Source organism: Haliotis asinina, chromosome 3, assembly GCF_037392515.1.
Source record: "Haliotis asinina isolate JCU_RB_2024 chromosome 3, JCU_Hal_asi_v2, whole genome shotgun sequence".
Classification (NCBI taxonomy): Eukaryota; Metazoa; Mollusca; class Gastropoda; order Lepetellida; family Haliotidae; genus Haliotis; species Haliotis asinina.
In genome coordinates, this window is record NC_090282.1 from 78,962,760 (window position 1) to 78,984,206 (window position 21,447).

The following is a 21,447-nucleotide window of genomic DNA, read 5'->3' on the forward strand; positions in this document are numbered from 1 at the left end:
ACTCCATGACTGAATGACAACTGCCTGCTTCCGGTCACTCACGTAGGAGACAAACTACCTTAAAGATCTTTGGCACTAAATTTGTTTTCAAGGGTAGAGAGTAGCACAGAATTGTCAACAGTGTGAAAAGCTGCAGATAACTCCAGCAATACAAGAATGACCGCTCCATTGGTGTCTATGCGTCTTAAGATGTCGTTCTGAACCTTCAACAACGCAGTTTCCGTGCTGTGGAAGGATCGATAGGCAGATTGGCGCTCCTCATAGAAGTTATTTCTGGTTATATGGTCTCTGAATTGGGAAGCAACCATGCGCTCAAATAGCTTAGAGATGAATGTCAAATTCGATATTGGTCTGTATTTTTTTAACAATTCATGATCGCGATTCTTCCTCATTGTGAGGGGAGTGATAATTGCTGTCTTAAGTTGATCAGGCATTACACCTTGGCTTAGGGAGCTGTTGATGATATACGTCCAGACAGGAAGAAGAGATTGAATGGTTTGTTTCAAGAGCCACGTTGGCAATGGCTCAAGCAAACATGATTTCGCTTGACATTTGGAGACACGTTTAGAGACTTCATGTTGTGTCACAGATCTGAACGATGACAAAGAGAGGGAGTTCGTGGTTACAGGAATTTGCGCAGAGTCATGTGATCTTTGAAAGTTTGACGTATGATGACGTATGACGTATGAAGAAACCGGAAAACGATTAGCCAGTTCAACAACAGATGTGTGAGATGGGAGAACAAGAGAGTTCCGTTTAAACAACACTTCCTACTGTCCATTACCTGATTTAATGGCATCTATATAGAACTTTGATTTTGCTCTCAATCAGTGACGCTAATGCATTTCATTGTTCGCTGTGCATCTGTATGTGGATGGTCAGTTTGTTCTGTAGGACGTTCCAGCTTCCGCCTCGGTCTCTTTGCAGCACGGATGCTACCCTTATACCATGGAGACTCAGGATGGGCTGTGATGGTACAGGTTTTGACAGGTGCATATGGTCCGCTAGCTGTCGGAGCAATGAATCATACATATCCACAGCGTCAGAAACAGACATGGCTTGGTAACTGACACATGCTGTTGATATATCTTCACCGAGAGACTTCATGTCAACTTTTTTTCCCATTCCCGATATGTGACAACATTCCTCGGTCTCCTTTTGACTCTGATTTTTACAGTAAAGATAACACATATGTGGTCAGACTTGACTGAGTGATCAACGGTCATGTGCTTTACGTCCACCTCCTTCTCACGGAAGATCACCAGATCCAGAATATGACCCCTAGAATCGGTTGGTTCACTGATAACTTGTATGAGACCATGAGTATCCAGGATATAGAGGAGCTGTTTCGCTTTGTTATCTTCGGGATTGTCAGTGTGAAAATTGAAAACCCCACACAGTAGAAGTTTTCGACTAACTGTGTTCAATGTATCCAAACGTGCCGAGAAATCATCTAAGAACGTTTCCAGAATTTGGTGGCCTATAAAGCACTATAACATTTACACAATGATTTTCAGTTACGAACTGAATCGGCGATAACTCGAATGAATCAAAGTGTCTGACATCAGTCAGACAGCACAATATTAATCTACCATCGTACACAACACCGACGCCGCCGTAATAGATACAAGGAGATGGGCAGTTGTGTCCTGTGTCCAGCAGTATCTTCAGATATCATTTCCATCACTTGTGTAATCCAAATACCTTCATAATAAGACTCATCATTTTAATACGAAATATTCGTGCTTGTTCACATTCTTGGATGTGGTCCTGTTGCACACTCCGACCAGTAGGTACATCCCAAACGACAGTAACTGGCAAACAGAAGAAAGTAAGTGTCACATGAAAATCAAATATAGCATCAAATCTGTTTTGTCCTTAAAGCTTCATGATATTTACCATGATCACAGCTGGAATGGAACTTATAGTCATCGCCCATGGAAATCCGAAATGTTCAACCAGCGCTCCTCCCACTATCGGTCCGATGAAGTTTCTGTGAAACAAATAATTATTTAATCAGCTAAAAGAGTCTCTAGAATTGGTTTGTTTTGTTTTCTAAATTTTTTTTGCAATTCTATATGTTTCCTCATATTTTGTCGGTCTAAAAGACGTCCGTCTCCTTTTTCTCTTAAAATGAAGCCTGTGGTAGATCAAGTGTTATCCACAGATGAAATACTCACCCTGAAGACACTGCACACTGAACAATAGCTGATAGAGGTCCAATCAAACCTCCATCATCCATAAATCCCATATTTCTGCAAAGGAATACGTATGAAGTAGTTAAAGGAAGCATGCATGTAGCATAGCATTGTAGAAACATGAAGAAGTTCAGATGGGTCTGACGAAAGTTGGCACTGCGTGGCCCTTGCGCATCACTTCAGGCCGTCCTCTAAATATGCATGGTTAACACACTTTGAAAACACTGGAATGTATTTAACTCACAGTTGCAAGTAAACAATATTTGAACCTTAAGTAACACGTCTATTAGTAACGACAAAGGAGTATTGCAGACCCCTAACAGTCTGCATGGTTGTGTTAATGCCAACATGCATTGTCAACATAGAGGTGAAAAGTCGATAAATGTGAAAACATCTGGCTGAAAAACCTGTGCTCCATATGAAAATGATTTTCTGCGAAATTGTCAAAATCGAAAGGAGGTAATACGGCCAAGATGCGTTACTTAAGGTTCAACTACTGTTTAGTTCCAACTGAGAGTTAAGCACACTCCACTGTTTTCAAAGTGACCAGCCATATTAGAAGGACGGCCTGTGTGTGTGTGTGTGTGAGAGAGAGAGAAAGAGAGAGAGAGAGAGAGAGAATAATTTCATTTTTCATCTTCATACTAGTATTCATAACAGCTGCATGTATATTTTTGTCAAATCCCTTGTGAAAGAGTGACCACAGTGCGGAGAGTTTCTGTAATTTGTGAGTCCATTTTAGAAGGTTTTTGGCGATAGTTTAAGAGCAATTATTTCATGTAATTTTATTGGTACAACGTTCAAAGTCCACGGTCTGTTGACAAAGACGTCGCGTAAATAGCAACTGTCTATATTGCTAAGTTTGTATTTACTTGAGTCCACAGAATGGTGTCAAAGTCAGTTACTTGGAATTTCCACCACTGGCAGCCATTTCGGCTTAGCACCGTCTCACCACTGACTGGATAAGTCGACGAAGTCGCAATTGTGGACTTTTTTCACCTCCCTCCCTTCAGTGCGATGACCAGTCGTGGAAGTGTTTGGGGTGTGTTTTGACGCTCACGCACACGTCGATCAAGTTCATCCCACAGGTGTTCTATCGAGTTTAAATCTGGTGATCGGCATGGCCACACCAAGACACTGACGATGTCAATAAGTTTTGAGCCTTGCATAGAAAAACCCAAAATATCGGCATGAACCATATTTATTTTTCAACACAGTCCCATTGTGAGTCAAGACACTTGTCCCATCTTTCCTGCCAGGCGCTGATGCCATCTCTGTAGAAGGCGCCATTTTGGTCCTCAAACAAAGCCTCAGTAGCAGCAATAAGCTCATTATCATCCTGAAATTTACGACCACACAAGTGTTTCTTGAGATTTGGGAACAGATGGTCATCACTTGGTGCCAGGTCTGGAGAGAAGGGGGGATGCGGCAAGATTTCGTACCCGCATTCCTGGACAGCAGCGGCTGGAGTGTTGTCTTGATGTAGAAGAATACCACGTCTGATCTTGCCCCAGCGCTTCTCCTTGATAGACTGTCGCACTTGCCTCAACAAGTTAGCGTAATATTCCCCATTCATTGTTCTTCCTTTTGGTAAGTAATCTATGTGGATGACGCCTTTGCTATCCCAGAAGACTGTCGCAATTACCTTCTGCACTGTCCTGGAGGCTTTGAACTTTTTGGTCCTGGGAGAAGTGACATGTTTCCATTCCATGGATTCTTGTTTGCTCTCAGGATCATAGTGGTGGATTCAGGTTTCATCACAGGTTACTAACCTAAAGTGAAAATCTTCCGGATTCTTGTTGTATCTGGTTAGCATGGAGTTGCCTATGGTGACCCTTGTTTGCTTCATTTCATCTGTAAGCATACTTGGCACCCATCTTGCGCACACCTTAGACATGACGAGATGTTCATGAAGAATTGTCTCGATGGATCCGTGTGAAATGCCTGTGGTCTCCTCTAACTCAGGGAGTGTGATTCAACGATTTTCCAGCAGACGTCTATGCACTCTGTCAATGTTTTCCTGACCAGTGTTTGTTGTTGGGCGACCTGGACGGGGGTCATCTTCAAGACTCTCTCTACCATGCTTAAAATTATTGACCCATCGTTTGATGGTGGCAGATGAAGGGGACGACTTCCCATAAACTGCTGAAAGCCTTTCTTCAATGTTCTTCGCCGGGTTTCCTTCAAGAACTACAAACTTAATTACTGCTCTATACTCAATTTTATTCATTTTCACTGCCGTGAGGGGGGTCTCTTTTTGTCAATGTGAGCTGTTCAATAACGTCTGAGAGTAGGATACCAAAACTTATATATCACATCAGCTACACCCGAAGGTTCAATGTCGTACCATAGGCTGTGACACCTGGGTATGAAAAATGCTCAAGACTCAAAACTTATTGACATCCCCTCGTACAACTGGATAGGTAGCGGGCCGTGATATGTGTTGTATGTGAAGTAGCGTTGTCAAGCTGGAGCAATTCACTCTATCGGTCTGTAATCGGAACCATGTAACGTGCAATTAATTTGCTGATGTTCCGATGTGCTTGCAAATTCCACGTAACAACCATTAAATTACATCTCTGTGTGCTGGACATCCCACTAGACACCATGGCACTGTCTACACCAAATCTGACGACATGTCGAGTTCAAATTAGGAACAAAACGTTCTTTTCTCCGACGGTAAACACACTGTCTCCCATCTAGCCGGTGAAGGAGAAATCACTCATTCGTGGTCGAATCCCCATTTTACGCAATCGATCATGGACACTTTGGTCCGAGATTCTTCTCAAACCAGGAATGCGTCGGCACGACGATGGCTCAGGAAGGATGTAACGGTCCTGGACTTGGATGGTAACTCTTGGGTGGAATTGGTCTGTAGGAAAGATCTCAAAAGCGAGATATGGTGCTCTGAGAAGCGTTGAAATGTCGGGCAACTGCAGATTTCTATTCCGTAGATACAGGGTCACATATGGCGACATTTTCTATTGGCGGCATTTGGTCTTGGCATGATGACTTCCTCTTTTCCAGGGAAAACGAATGACGTTGTTTGGGTTTTTTTTGTATATATGCATTTTGCTATATGTGTTTTCTTGGTGACATTTTCGCAAATATTTCATCAGACGGTTTTAAAACAGCGAGGAAAGCAAAACATAATCATCTTTTGGCAGTGAAGCTGTTTTCAGTCACACAACGATGTAGTTTTGGAAGACAAGAGTATACTTGTGTTGTTATTGCCGTAGCTAGTATTCCAGTATTCTACAAATCCCCAATGTCGTTCGTTTTTCCCTTTTTCTTTTCCTTGTATTTCTGAGACGTGGTACAATTAGTAAAGTGCCTTATGACAATATCAAAACAAACCTGTGTTTCGTTGGGGCCTTTACGAAAGGTATATGGATGGAACAACCAGTCGTTTCTCAAAAAAGTTGATTACCACATGAAACGTTTTATTCATGTTATAGCATCCACAGAAACTCACCTGGCCTCCTCAAATATATACTTCATGGAACCGACAAGGATCGGGGCTATGGACAATCCTATGAAGAAAGTTACCAGTATTGTCAGCCACAACATGCTGGAAAGGACAAAAGAAATAGAATACAAATTGATAATTGTGTAACTGTGTGACGATAGCTAATTACATAGCATATGGGCCACAACAGGTACATTATCCAAGTTTGTTTATCCCAAAAGCTAATGGCTTGGCACGTTATAGCTGTCTGACCTTGTGCGTGTTTCACTGAAAGTTAAGCAACGTTGGTCACGAACCGTCTTGGATTGGTCACCCGTTGACTCCTGAGCGTTTCAAAGACTTCTGCCCTTCCCCACTATGAAGCAAACGTGACACATATGGTCTGACCTTAGGCACGTTTTTTACAGATTGCCTCGGCTCAGCCAACTAAAAATGGGTATTCGATGGGATAAATCATGTGACTATTAACCTTCTACCGCCTCACAGGCAACTTGGGTTATCCGTAGCAACAATGTCCATTCCACCATCCGGTCACGTGATTACGGGGTTCCGACAGTGCGACATCGTGGCGTAGACGAGACGACACGCTTTTCTTGACGGAGAGAGCGTTTTGGAGTTTTCTCCTCCTCAACATTTTATTCAACGTAAATTTTATCTATATATGTTGTCAGGATCCTGCGGCGATCCTACAGTGTGATGATTTGTGTTTGCAAACTGCGGAGTATTTTCACCTCGTGCAGGGACAACTACGTGTTTTGTCAGCTATTATTTCGGATGTTCCTGTGAACACCGTGACTGTCCCTGCGGAGGACAAATCTAAGGGGAAGGGAAACAGTAAAGTCGAACATTCCAGCTCGAAACCTTCCACTAGTCATGGAGATAATCGGGATCTTACTAACCCATGGCAAATGTCACTTATGCTGACATTTAAAGAAAATGTCCGATGAATTTTCTCAGCTTCAAATCAGTTGAACAAAAAAATGATAGTCAGCATGACGAGGAAGGGTGTCTCCCGAAATATGAGTATGGGAATGAATAACTTGTTCACAAATACCTCGTGGCTTAGACGGGGTTATGTTCTCTGATCCATTTGAGAAAATGAATCCTGAATCACAGGATGTTACCAATTCATTCCCGAGAGGCATTCAGAACCTGTTGACCCTAAATTGACTGATATTATTACGGATGTGTTTAGATTGAAAACTCGATTGCGACAAGGTGAATGAAGAACGCATAAAATCGTACCGAAGGCCAGAGAATTATGACATGCTGAATGTTCCCGAACTTAACAAGATTATATGGAGTAAATCTTAGGTCATGCGAGGAATGCCAATAAAGCGCTTTAGCAAATAGGTACATGTGCAGTCATACGTCCAACACCAGCGTGTCGAGAGACAGAAATCCTATTTCGCAACAAGTCGGAACTGGATAAACAAACTTTCAGTGACATCCGGAAGTGAATGCGCTATTCACCTGGTATGCTCGCTGCAGCTAATGGCGACTTCTTAGTGTTAAGACGCAAAGAAGATTTACGAGGTGAGCAAGGCATGTCTTCAGAACTATGTTTTCAATCATCGGAATCTAAGGATGGGCATTCACTGAAAAGGTGTTGGGCAGTAATTGCCCAATTGACATTTCATATTAACATTTTGTGTAAGTATCACATTTTGGCGATTGTGAGTGGGAAGTGACTGGTCCTGAGCAGCAAAACCGAAGCCCACAATTTCACTGCTAAGGCGTGCCAGCTTCAAACAGGAAAAGAAGTCAGTTGGATTGATATTCCGATCCACACACTGCATGTACACACGATGCAGTAGATTCTCAGAAAGCCTCTCCCGACAATACAATACCATAAAATTTTATCACAAAGAATCTCCACATTTGTCAAACCTCGACCTCTCGAAGTGATGGTATATATAACAATTTAAAGAGGAATAGGGGTGGTGAGGTCTGTTATGGAAAATGATCTCACTAACCAGGGAGTCATGACCGTGGATGGTTTGTTCAGTCCAATATCTACTCTAAAGGAATAGGAAAAGAATGTGACAGGCAAAGTATTACCTTTGATCTTCTTTCGAGGATTTAGCTCCGAACTCGAGAGTTTCTTTAAGTGGGTTTTAATCTCGGCCCGAAGTTAAGCTTACTTGAATGTGTCTCGAATTTGCATTCCAAGATTAGTGTTGGTATGATCATCTATAAGACGCTCAAAAGCTCCTCCCACTTGACACTTGACCGAGCGATCATTGATTGCCTTTCACGTTTCAAATTCATGTGAACGAGACGAGTAAGGGGTGCTGGAAATCTATGCAGAGTGGGTCTGAGATGGTAACTCTCCCCTTCTGAGCATAAAATTCAAAGGGCTTAACTAAAACGCATAGGACTAAAGAAGTGCCCATGGAATATTGTCATTATCATCTTCATCAGATGATTCTGTGGAGAGATCTATAACGATTTAAATATGCATCCAGGATTAATTCATCGTCAGACCAGTGTGAATCAGTGCAGAACCTATTCTTGTAACTAGAGGAAGTGACCTCGTAAAAGATCCAATTCAATAACTTACGTGGGAACAAAACTCAAAAATGGCGCTGGTCCAATCAAAATAAAGCTGATCGACAGAGAGCACAGCCCAGCGCATATTGATGGGGCGGCAGGTACCTATAATAAGGAAGAATCCGGACTTCATTAAAAGGAAACTTACACATTTGCCGTGCAATGTGCACTGTGACAATAAGCTTTGATAGATAACGGTATGATTATTGTTATGTACACGGTGCAGAATTGCTATTGTACTGTTCCTGGGATTTCCAGTGGGAGAATAATTAAGGGAATAATATTCTTTAAAGTGTTACAAACCACTTAGACGTGTACTTGCAAACTTTGCCAGTCAAATATCAGTTGCTTTTGAAAACATAGCATATACTTAAAATTATTGTAGTTCTATATGACACATAATGGACAAGGCAAACATCTACTAGAGGGCTATCTATAAAACATATTTATCTATTCCATTACTTTGTGATCAAAGAGATATCCGCAAACAAGCGTGGAAATTGTGTATGCTCCTGGAAGGACCATGAAGACAAGTCCAATGGTACCCTGGTTAAGGTTAAACTGAAACAAAAGATTGTCACCCATGTCACGCAGAGAAGGTTGGTATTGTTTGAATGTATAATAGAATGGTGTCCTAACAAGCATTTCCTACTACACCCTTTAATGTGTATATACTCTCATATCGCCGGATTCTTCAGGAATGGCATTATGAAAGGACATTTACCTAACGTTATGTCAAGCAATATTTCAGAATTTCAACTCTCGAGTATTTCACAACTTTTAGCTATGATCGAGCATCTTCTTTGCACAAAGACCTTTAGAGAGTTGTATGTGTGGCATCGTGTGATGACATATTTCATCTATGACCTAAGTTAAGGTCTTTATAAGTCTAAATGACGGACATATGATGCAAACTACCCAACATCACATGAGTGACGAAAATGATATCTGACGCATATACCTACGTTTATCTAAAATCATTTTCCTAACGATATAGCAGGAATGGTGTAATGGACAAACACTGTTTGATTTCAATATTCCATGATTATGGAAAATGGTGTTTGTCGCATTTTATCATACGTACCTGCAGCAGGTGTGCAGCATAGAAAGGGACGAAGCAGCCGATGGCAAATTTAGAAGCGAAATTCGAGAAGAATGCAAACCACACTGAGACACTCCGTAAAAGCTTATGGCATGATGGACTTTCCACAGAAGGAGCAACTGCAACACGTTATTGAAACGAAAATGTCCTGGAAGACATGTTGTTGTTGCCGATCGTATTCAAGCAGATAAACAGCAAACTTCTATTGTTGAGACACATTTTCCTGTGATTTTCTTGTGGTCGTTTTCCATTATTATGCACTGTGTTCTGGTTTAGTTTCATAGATGTAAAAGACGAACAATGACAATGTTGTGAATTGATCGCTGATGATAAGTGATGGGTACTGATTTCACATTTGTACTATTTTACAATATTTTCCTTCAAATGCAGTGAGTGTACTGAAGTAATGATGACAATGACCACAAAACATATGTTCATCCATGTGTCAAATGCCCTTCATCTATGTTCAACCTTCTTCGACATGTGTACACTTAAATACGTTCAATACGTTTCCTTATTTCAGGTTTGCTTATCTTTTCTTGAACAGGTTATAGCATAACTGCTGGTTATGGGGATTATACAAGAGTCCTTCTGTTGCGTCACCGCCATGTGTTTGCAATCACGTTCGGATCTTCACATGTTAGGAGATAATGAACCTTGAAAGGAAATAATGCCACGATACTCACACTCTTGTTCTTGGCGAGGAAGCAGGAGACATGAGGCACATCCACATACAAACGTACAGCTCCCAAGCACCCAGAAGGGGAGCCCATACCCGCCTAACTGAGGTAAGAAACATGGATGGCTTGACAGCAATACAACATTAATATTTATGGGTACATAAATAAGAAAGAGTTAACTCTTTAACATGCAAAAAATACCAGAGACGCATCCAGAGGGGCAAAGCACCGCCTTCCGCCTCCTCCAAAATCCTAGGTCCACCTCTGACACACGGTGAACTACTATGAATCACGCGAATGGTCCATCCAAATGTGTCCGTTGTATTTGATTGCTTGCAATATACAGCATATTAAAACTTCATTAACTCTTTAAGTATGCACTTTCTGTTGCCCATTCTAACATACTCAAACACGGAATATATGTAAAACTGGTATGACAAAATTGACTATTATACCTGATATAGAATACCTCCTATTGCTGGTCCGAACATTAATGCTGTTCCTGAAGCTGTCTTCAACATGCCCTGAAACACACGCAAAGACGTCTACGTAAAATGCAGGAACTTCAGTGTGGCTCACGGAATATGCGCTATTATCCTTATTTGGACACCAGAAAATGTCAGGTGAATCAACAAAGATATTGCAACATGTTTAAAGGTTTAATTTACTAAACTGCTATACGCATTATCAACTTGGGAGGAGGAAAGATGAACTGATACGTGATGAAATTTTGTTTTGTGATGTCTGCAAGTGTAAGTATTTAAAACAAACTGAAACGGACACGGACATTTTATGGTAAGGAGTCCTTTTGGTGTGGTTTCTGGATAGACATATACTCTTCAAAACTGACAGTCACTTTAAATGCGGTTGTGGAGTTTACTTTCTGAGTGTGTATAACTGATTCAAACATGACATCATTGTTCAATAACAGTAAAACCATCGCTTCACAAATTTCCAAAACGTGATTATCGAGTAGGTGTTTGGTAAGCCCACAAAAGGGTTATTAAAACCACTCGGTTAGAGTAAAGTGTCCGTATCTGATTTGATCAACATTAGCATCGGTAACAGCTTGGCAGCGGTGATCCACAGAAGAAAGGATATTCCGAATGCTGCTGTCATGAGGAATGTTTTCAAATTGATACCTTTTCTGAAATGCAGTTTTTATAGTGTCTGAGGTGGCGTAAGCGTAAGCGTTGATACAGAGTATTCCATAGCTGTTTAATGGGCTGTTTAAACCATAGCATAGTTAGGTTTGAGCCAAATATGTTCTTAAAATTAAATTTTTCCCGCTTTTCAAATTTATTTATTTAGTCATTTTGAAAAGTATATGTTACATTATGGTCTGGATGTCAGATACTGAATATCACAACTGATTCATTACAAATATTTACGTTGTTTTCCTAACACAAACCGATATGACTAATGACGTTTAAGGCAGGAACCACAGTTTGACCAGATCTGGTGATGTTCAAAACCATAGGAACTACGTTTCACGTACAAATACTGTTGCGATTCTTTCTGGGAAAAACAGCCCAGCAATTGTAAAGCTCGCGTTCAAAACGGATGACGTTCCTATTGCCTCGAGACTCCTCACGCTAAAACAAGCGACAATATATGGTGTCCCCGATGGTACCAGGTCTAAGCATCTGAAAAGAAAAAAAAAAAGAATACCATGCACCCTTTACAATTTTCAGTCGATATAAAACAGGCAGTAATTACCAAATGAGGAAATGGTGACTGTTTAGCGAAGAATGACGTTAAAATGATGTCCAATATATCTCTCTTTTTCAAAATACCTGAAGCCATAATATTATAAGCCTCGAAGAGTAAGAAAATTAATGTCGTTGCTAGCAGACACTTAACCATTGTTGCTGCAAAATCTGGCATTGTACATCTATTTCGTTAGGAGTTGAGAGACAAAAAACTTGTTTTGAAAAAAAACGAATTTATGAATGCCTACAAACTGCTCATGTAAACTTGAAATGTACAAAAGGCCTGTGGCCATTTTAAGTACTGAATAAAGATTCGCTTACTTTACTGAAAATAGTAGAGGATATTCCTGTTTGGTATGACGTGAAAACCACGTTGCATGATTACAAATGGATTTAGGATTTTAGATTATTCGTATCACGAAGTGTCAGGAAACGCCATTTTCGTATAAGCCTTTATCACCACATGCAGAAGAAGGTTGGTTTTAATTTACCTAAAAACGTGTCAGTGTGTTTGTGTTTCAGAAATGAAGCGAACCAAATTTTGATAACACATGGAAATCAAACAGTTGTCAACATGCGACATCTGTCACGTAAGAAACGACTGCGATAAATGACGTGATGTCCGAACGAGCACTCTGACCAATCACGGCAGACAGTATGTTATAATACGTATAGCCCGTGAATTGATCTTCAGCAACCCATAATTGTCGTAAGAGGTGACTAACGGGATCTGGTGGTCAGACTCGCTGACTTGGTTGACGCGTTATCGCATCCCAATTTCATAGATTGATGTTCATGTTTGTCGTCATTGGACTGTCTAGCCAAGACTGGAGTATTTCCATACCCCTGCCATATAGCTGGTACAGTGCTGAGTAAACTCACAGCTCACTATAATAAATAACACAACTGAGACATGTTCCTGGCATGGTTTTACCCGTGAAGATCCGGGGTAGAACTGGCCTTCAGAAACCCATGCTTGCCATAAAAGGCAACTCTGCTTGTCGTAACAGGCGACCGCATCGGGTGATCAGGCTCGCTGACTTGGTTGACACATCGGTTCTCACTTGCGCAGATCGATGCTCATGGTGTTGGTCACTGGATTGTCTGGTCCAGGCTCGATTATTTACAGACCGCCATATAGCTGGAATATTGTTGAGTGCGGAGTAAAACTAAACTCACTCACTCACTTCTGGTATAGTTTTGTGAGTGCAAAAACGTCTTTATAATCAGTGTATTGAGAGGTAATATAGTCAACTATAATCAACTAATACAGTCAACTAAATTCATTCTTCTGGTATGCAATCTGCTCCTTTCTCGCCGATTAAGATTAATCCTTTATGAGGGTAACATTATGGAATTCTTATTGATGTGAATTCATAAAGACAGCAGTGATGGTATGCTATGCACACTGATTGTAACATAATATACTCGAAATAACCTGGTATAGATGATTACGTTACTCTTACTATCCCATTGTGAACAATCTCATCAAATTCGTAAGAAACACGTTACCCGAAAATGACATCACAGCCGCCAAACAGACATAGTCCGACGATATAGAAAGTCCGTGGATTGTACTTGGATAACTGAAAATAAAGTTTTAGTATTGTGACAAAACTAGTCCATCCCGTTATTTCGAATTAGATTGAGAGAGAGTGAGTGGCGGCAATCAATCCTGGTTGATGATCTGAATAGAATGTAAATCACCGGATTATCGGTGCAGATCGCCGGCAAAGAGTTGGACAACCTTTTAATGCAAAAGTGCTGAAGACACAAATCTTAATCTGTTATAATGTTATGTTCTCCATTACATTGCACATGTTCCATTGATCGGGTTTAAAAGTTCATAATTCATACAATTAAACAGTCAAGAATTGCAGGACGCTGATGTATTGAAAAAATATAGTGTAAGCACATACCAGATATCCAAATATTGGAGATGTAGCGAGAGTGATGAACTCTGATGAACTGTAAATGATGCCAACGAGAGTCAGACTTACACCCTTTTTACCTGCCTGAAACAATCATGAAGTGCATATCAAGCGAGACAGATGGTTGTAATAGTTTGTTGTCTTCAAATGTGCACGGTCATCCACACAAACTGATTCACACTGGCAGTTTTCTGAAGTCCAGATTGTACTGACCACATTGAAGACCACTTACCAGATATGCCTTCTCTCTGACCCCTTTAATCGTGTTAGTGTACAAGGTCTTCGTCCCAAACTTCCAGCCCAAGGTACCACATAGTGTTGACTACATAGGTTTAAACTTGCATCATTTCTGAGCTTCAATGAATGAGTTTTGGTTCTAATCCGATTTTAGTATAATATATTCCAGCAATAACATGGGATCGAACCCGGTATTTTGCGTGACGAGCTAACGATTTAACCTACGCGGATTCTGTGGGCTCTTGCGTTATGGACGCTTCCCTCATTTTCTTTCTCATTTTGACATTCCAGCTAACGTTTCAGTTTGAAACTGCATGCGAATGTATTCATTCCGCTAGATGAATAAAATGAACGAAATGAATTTCAGGTGACATATAAAAGATGCTTTGGAAATGGAAACTGGATCCTCAGTTACATATATATTGTCTTGGGGGGAAAATATTTTCAGCCATTTCATAACTGTGACAATAATCATTCATTATTAGATACATTTTTTAATAATCTTAAGCAAGACGTTTTTGTTTAAAACTCAAGCGTTGTAAAGAAAGTATAAACCTTCGGTCTCATTTAACCTAGTCGCACAATTGCCTAAAAATCTGAGTAAATATTTTTGCCATGTGACTTACACCTATGAACAAAGCAGGTGACTTCAATGTTAATGAGAAACGATAACATCTATTTTCTGAATTTAATTATAGTTTACGATATACTTGTACTTTATTGACTGAACCTTTATTTACCAGATGTTTCTGGGAGATTGGGAAATGTATGTTAGAACTGTATAAATTTTGTTCACGTATCTGATGTACTTAGCGGATTAACATATGCCGTAGTTTGTAGCAGGGTACAAGTAAACTAGTGGGCAGAAGAAAATGATCACTGTTGTTTGAACTTTTGGAAAAGTTGCTCGAGTTTGTGAAATCCTTTTAGGCCGAAAATGTGGGCCCACACACTGCGTAATCATGCTCCCAAACGCAGTGTGGTGGCTGTGTAGAATCACGTATATTTGATTTGCGAAAAATGGCAAAACGTCCATCTCGGAGATTTTGCAAAATGCGGCTAACAGCGCATGAGAGATAGAGCGGTGTGTGTGTGTGTGTATGTGTGTGTGTGTGTGTGTGTGTGTGTGTGTGTGTGTGTGTGTAGGGGTGGGGGTGGGGGGTGGAGAGGTGGTGCATAGGTCAGCAGCGAGTGATTTTTTCAGACGAAAGTCTATTCACAATGTTCCATAATGATTCTATGTTTTGCTTTGATTTTATCGATCATTAATAAGAGTGTTCTCTTTCTTTTGCCCACTAGTTTATATCTTAGTAAGATACATAAGAACATGGTTGTGTCGAAGTTGAAGGAAATACTTTGTGTTAGCCGAACTTATCTGCACAAATGCAGAGTGAAAAGACATACGTCCGGACCAGCCTTTACTTCGCGAAAACCGAAACTTCGACACAACGTTATTTGACTGTATATCATCGGTTACCTCGACTGTGTAAAAAGGTGCAATAAGTGATATGCAGCACATGGCGCAGAAGTTCGACATGACAACGACAGCCAGTGCAAGTTTCTTCCTCGTGCTGCCCATCGCCTTTGGCGAGTCTTCGGTTTTCACTGAATCTGTCATGGTGACATACACTCAATTCTGAAAGAAATGATGTGTTTCTTCTTTCAGAAAAGGTAATATGCTGTATCTATATCACAGCAAACGTTACCCCTTTCGTGTGAGTAAAGTTGATGTTCCTCTAAACAACTGGTAGTAGCTTCCTGAGTTTAACGGATGGGTTTATATCGTCGGATACGTATACAGAATCAGTTAATGCCTTCCCCAGGATTGTCATTCCGAACATTAGTATTAAATCAAGCAAATGTATTCACCGTTTACTTATGTGGGATTACAGTACAATTGTTAAGCATCGTTACTGAATAACATTTAAAAACTGCGAACGTGGCGTACAGCAGGAAAGGTTAGCCGTCTGAACGAAAGGTTAGTAAAGCGACTGTTTTTCATTCCAAGGCTTATCGTCATGTTTCTGACAAATCTAACCACGACAGGATGAACGACCATTCCATACAGAGAGTCAGTTCACACACAGTGTATTTTTGGTTATTACGTACCATTCCATCTGTTACCAATACCAAAACAGTTCCATTTCAGGAACCAAACAGTCCAGTAATTAACATCATGAGCATCGACTTGCGCCCCCTACAACAAGCATAGTCGCCTTTTGAGGCAAGCATGAGTGGCTGAAGATCTATTCTACCCCGGACCTTCACGGTTCTCCCGATTGTTGCATCGGAGTGCGTGAGTGAGTGAGTGAGGTAAAATTTAACGTCACATCGGCCATATTGCAGTCATAATGTGACGAGAAATGCTGTAGATGCACAAAACAATACAAGTAATTAATAGTTCAGCGGATAATGGCATGATTTGTATGCAATTGTGCATTTTCATGTTACAAGTGAACATTTAGTTAAAATACTAAGAAACTAATATTCTAACATGTTTCAGACAGGGAGGCACTCAAAAATATGATTAATTATTTTTGTATTAAGCTAAAAAAAATATTGTGACAGATTGAGCCACTGTTATTTGTTGTGTGGAAAGTACTAGAAATGAGGTTAAATGAGAGTGATCTCCCCTTTGTTGTGACTGTGCTAGTTATGTCATCAGTCAAGGTTACAATGAGGTAATCAGTCAAATAGACCTATTTAACTGGAAAATGTTATTCTGATGTTACACACATGGCAGGAAGAATGTTCACTGCTTGTGAGGAGACATGGATGGTGAGTATAACTCCTTTTATTGTGTTAGCTGTGTGCAAGGGGCATCTGGGGATTTCATCACAAGTTATTAATGTCCCATACAGGGACATTAATACTTGATAAGACAAATAATATATGTCTCCTTCACTGGTGTATACTTTCACAATTGTCTAAAACAAAAATTGTCCATGATACATTGTACAGATTACTTAGCATTTTTTAAAATAATGGTATCACAGGCTGTGTAGAATTAATTTGTAATAATACTTTCCTCTCACTGATTTTATGTTTTTAGATGGAGGGGGACTTCTGTTGAAACTATTTGTTGAATTACAGTTTTGATGGCACGTCACTACCAGTTAACTAAAAGTCATATGCAGTTTATTTTCTAAAGACAAAATGGTTTATAAACAAAATAATGTCACTGATATTTTGAACCTCTCAGCTTTAGATTTCAAAATCATCTGGGTGTACAAGTTTGATGTCCATGATAATTACTAATATCAATATAAATACAGCAGGTTCACAGGTTATTCATATTTCTCAAAATATCAATCACAAGAATTATCCTATGACAATGACAGTTACAAATAGACAGATCATAGTATTATGTCCTGAAAATAATTTTATTTTTGTCTGCTCTCCAGAAGATAATAGTTTTGTTTTTTTCCATCTCCCATGGATGATAACTAGTCAAACACAGTCCACAGATGCAGCTTAGATGGACTGGAGTTTGCCAGAAATGCAAAAAGGATGCTGTTATCTGCCCAGTCAGGAAATGGTTAATGACTTGGAACATACTCCACAATCGCAAGTGCAAGCCTTTTCTGAACATGGACAGCTGACAAATGATATAAATTTGAGTTGTTTTGGGGATGTTCAGACCTGATAAATCTCAGTCATATTCAACCAAACACAACTGAAGAGTTCAAGAAAGGGAAGTCCTTTTCTTGAGCATGGACATGATCTTCTTCTAATATCAACATGGGACACTGCTGCATCAGCTATTGTAGAAACTTTGGATAATATTGAACACCTTGGGAATGATCGACTTTGTCAAGGAAAGATTCATCAGAACCTATCAAGAAGAACAAACTGTCACTTTTGTCATCACCTCAAACAAACTTGACAGTCATCCTCAAAGAAACAAATCAGAGTAAAGAATGACTGTAGTCATACATACAATGTCAAACTAGAGAAGGCAATTTAGATGGATTTTTCAAGCATGTCAATCAAATTCATATTGATATGCTTTGACCATCTGTTAAATCACAGCTTCTTCAGTGTCTGGAAGATGTTTTCTGTCTTACCATGAATAGACCAGACGTTGGGCTAACAATACTAGATGGATCAACAGGTGTGATTATGATGGAACATTGAGAATATAAGATATTTTCATCGTTCAGTGAGGGAGTGTTTACCAAGTATCTAGAAAACCAACTGGAAAACACAAACACAACAAGACTTGATATTTTCTGGGATATGTACAAGACGGCGTGTAAGAATAGGCGAGTCCATGGACAGAGAAAGCGAGTTGAAACTCATTTCTTCAATATTCACAATATTGATGTATCTTAGAACAAGTGACGATGTGAATCTGAACAAAGCAAGAAAGTTTACAGAGAAGACAACAGTTTATCAGGGAGGACATATATGGGAACAGTCAACTATCGCAATGCATCCAACATGTGGGAGTCCTCATGGTCAACAATACCAGACGTGTCAAAGACCTGTCAACAACTGTTGAAGGATGTTGTGATAGATGCTAGTGTCTTAAAGCTGCCCTAAAGTGCACTGTCTTTATGGTGGAGACTGTCCAGTAATTTGGTCATGTTACTCTGAGTAGGTAAGCGAGGAAATCCCCAGACAAGTATTGTTTATGGGAATCTTGATTAGGTTTAAGATGATTCCCAATATCACGGCAAATGGTCGGTAATTAAGGTTTTCAGTATTCCGACATATGTTAAATGGTACAAGCAACATACATGTGTTTGCCAAGTTTGATGCACATTACATGAAAATTGTGGAAAGTCTCTGACGGTGGAATTTTGAGTGGACATCGGTGGCCATCTTGAAAATGAATATTCAAAGCGTCTCTTTTTCTATCTCATTTTCATAGTATAAGCATCATATCAGCCATGCAGGTTCTATGAACATTGTGGAATCTAAGTCTCTAACGGTGTAATTTTGAGTGGAAATTGGCGGCCATCTTGAAAAATGGTGGCCATCTTGAATATTCAATGCCTCGCTTTTTGTATCTCATTTTGATAGTATAAGCAACATATCTGCCAATTTTCATGCATGTTGTATGAAAATTGTGGAATTAACATGGAATCTAAGTCTCTAACGGTGTAATATTGAGTGGAAATTGGCGGCCATCTTGAAAAATGGCGGCCATCTTGAATTTTCAGTGCCTCTCTATCTGTATTACATTTTTATCGTATAAGCAGCATACCTGCCGATTTTCATGCTTGTAACACGTAAATGCATAATTATACCACTATCCGCTGGACTATAAAGAACCAGTCATCGGCGGACTGTAAAATAACTAGAGTATCGCAAAAAGAGTTAAAACTAGCTAGAATGTATATATGAAAGCAGAAAACTAATGTTAGACAATACCACGTAAAAAATGTTCACAAACAACTGAAGGTAGATCACCATACTAGGGGCCATGGGGGTTGTATTAGAGGAATGACTACAAGCAGGTTGTACCCGATCACCGACTGCATGTGTGAACTGTAGAACACATTCATTTTGGCATGTTTTTTCTGAGGGTGTTTGTATTCTGATGATGTTATCAATGTTATCAGATTAATCAATTTAACAGTCCCTAAAGGTTATGTATTCTCTGAATGTTTACCTTTCAGTAACATGCCGGCAAAAATGGCTATCGAGACTGATAAAGATATTACACTAACAATACGTCTTGCTTATTTTTGCCAAGAGTATATATATATAAGCAAATAGAGTTACCTTCAATACAAATGCTGTGATACTCCGCAGTGAGAATGAGAAACGCAACAGTGAGGGAGGAAGCGAACAGTTATCGCCGTCAGTTTTATTTCAGTTGTATTGCTACGAGACAAGTCCTTTAAAACAAATATACTGAGGGGAAAAAGTAAGGGATCATATGGAAGGGCAAGTGTTCCTTTATTTTTTCCAAGGCTTTTCTCAAGCTTGTATTGCATAGCTTGTGAATAAACTTGGTAAAAAGTAAGGGAACATTTGCGCATTCATGTGATCCCTCATGTTTTGCCTTAGTATATAACAGATATGTATTGTTATACTTACATATTTATATATATTCACTCACTGTACATTGTTCCTGTAGATTTGGTAGTTTACACTATGAACAGCTTCAAGCTGGAAAAATCCATAAAATACAGACACTGGTGCTAGAATGTCCTCTGGCCTGGAATACGTTGCACAGACGAATGCCAGTAGCATGTACCAACGCTATAGGCATCCCTATTCAGTGCTAACTAGTTAATTTACATGTAAAGAGATCGGTGATGCGATTGACGCTATTTATTGTTTATTACTAAATAACATGACATCTGCTACAAATAATTGAAATAATGCGGCATTGTGGAACAGAAAACCCATTGCCATATTATTTGGAATGCTTAGATATTACAATACCATTTTATGTGATAATATGAATTGTCATTGGAATTATTCTCCCACTTTCAGAACAACAGGATTTGAAGCAGTGTTCAGTCTTGCAGGGGAAAACATTTGTGGATCGTAAGTTCGTAAAAACACAGTTTGTCAAACATGGTCAATGAGATGTATATTAATTATTTCGGTAAGACTATCAGTTACTCACGGCTAATTGCACAAAATGGAGTTCGTTTTTTAAGCGTGATGCAACCCACGCCACAACCGCCATCCAGCGCAGAATCGGTGTGACGGCGTGACGTTTATGCCAACGTCACCAGATACGACCTCGCATTCCAAGAAAGTATCCAGAGATTCAAGACTCACCTGAGGGCCGAACTCGTCACCAACGACGATTGAGGCATTGTCGTACTTGTGAATACCGCTGACGCCTGTGGGCAATATATAAGGTCCGACAGAATGCGAGAATCGAGGATGTAGACTAGCGCCCCATGGACGATTTCAGAAACTCGTACACCGGTAGCCTGATCGAAGTGTTCTGATTCGCCATAGTACGACCGATTTCGTAGAGCGTGTTATCGGATGAATCGATCCTGTGTGAGTGAGTGAGTGAGTGAGTGAGTGAGTGAGTGAGTGAGTTTAGTTTTTCTTAGCAATATTTCAACAATATCACGTCGGGGGACGCAGGAAAGACGCTTCACACACACAGTGCCCATTTGGGGAATCGAACCCTGGTCTTCGGCGCGACGAGCGAATGTTTTAACCCCTAGGCTATCCCATCAACCCTATATTTCTGACGGTGAGTGGAGTATAGACTGATGGCCAACATCTGAAGTTTATTCGTACTTGATTTACACATATTTATTTCCAATGAAACGAACCAGATTGGTAAACAAGCATGAGATTATATAAATACCGCTCCAGGTTTCTTCGTACTTGTTCCGTACTGAACTTGGACAGACTTGGAAACTTTGAACGCACCAGGAAACAAATGATGCGTGGTAAACCAGCCAGTCAGCTTTGAAGTTCAGTGTTTCATCAGATACAAACGTTCATGCATGGTTCGTCTGCCTCAACCGAGTGACATGAGCTTCAGATCACAGTGTCTGATAGTTACAATGCTTACAATGTTAATTATTGCATGAGCCAGTAGGTAGTGAGTCGGTTGAGGGTTTTCACACATG

The 21,447-nt window shown here is 40.0% G+C and overlaps 1 protein-coding gene across 1 annotated transcript; it reads right to left on the reverse strand.

Moving 5' to 3' along the window:
- Positions 1 to 846: 846 nt before the first annotated feature.
- On the reverse strand, positions 847 to 19,968 carry LOC137279065 (MFS-type transporter SLC18B1-like). Its single transcript, XM_067811543.1, has 14 exons — positions 19,934 to 19,968; positions 15,360 to 15,518; positions 13,634 to 13,729; positions 13,227 to 13,300; positions 11,501 to 11,648; positions 10,458 to 10,526; positions 10,009 to 10,105; positions 9,305 to 9,441; positions 8,683 to 8,781; positions 8,231 to 8,325; positions 5,674 to 5,769; positions 2,181 to 2,255; positions 1,900 to 1,993; positions 847 to 1,008 (listed from the first exon to the last, which is right to left on the reverse strand). Exons 2-14 carry the CDS (start codon positions 15,498 to 15,500, stop codon positions 847 to 849), a joined length of 1,383 nt encoding a protein of 460 aa, XP_067667644.1. The 5' UTR covers positions 15,501 to 15,518; positions 19,934 to 19,968.
- Positions 19,969 to 21,447: the final 1,479 nt, after the last annotated feature.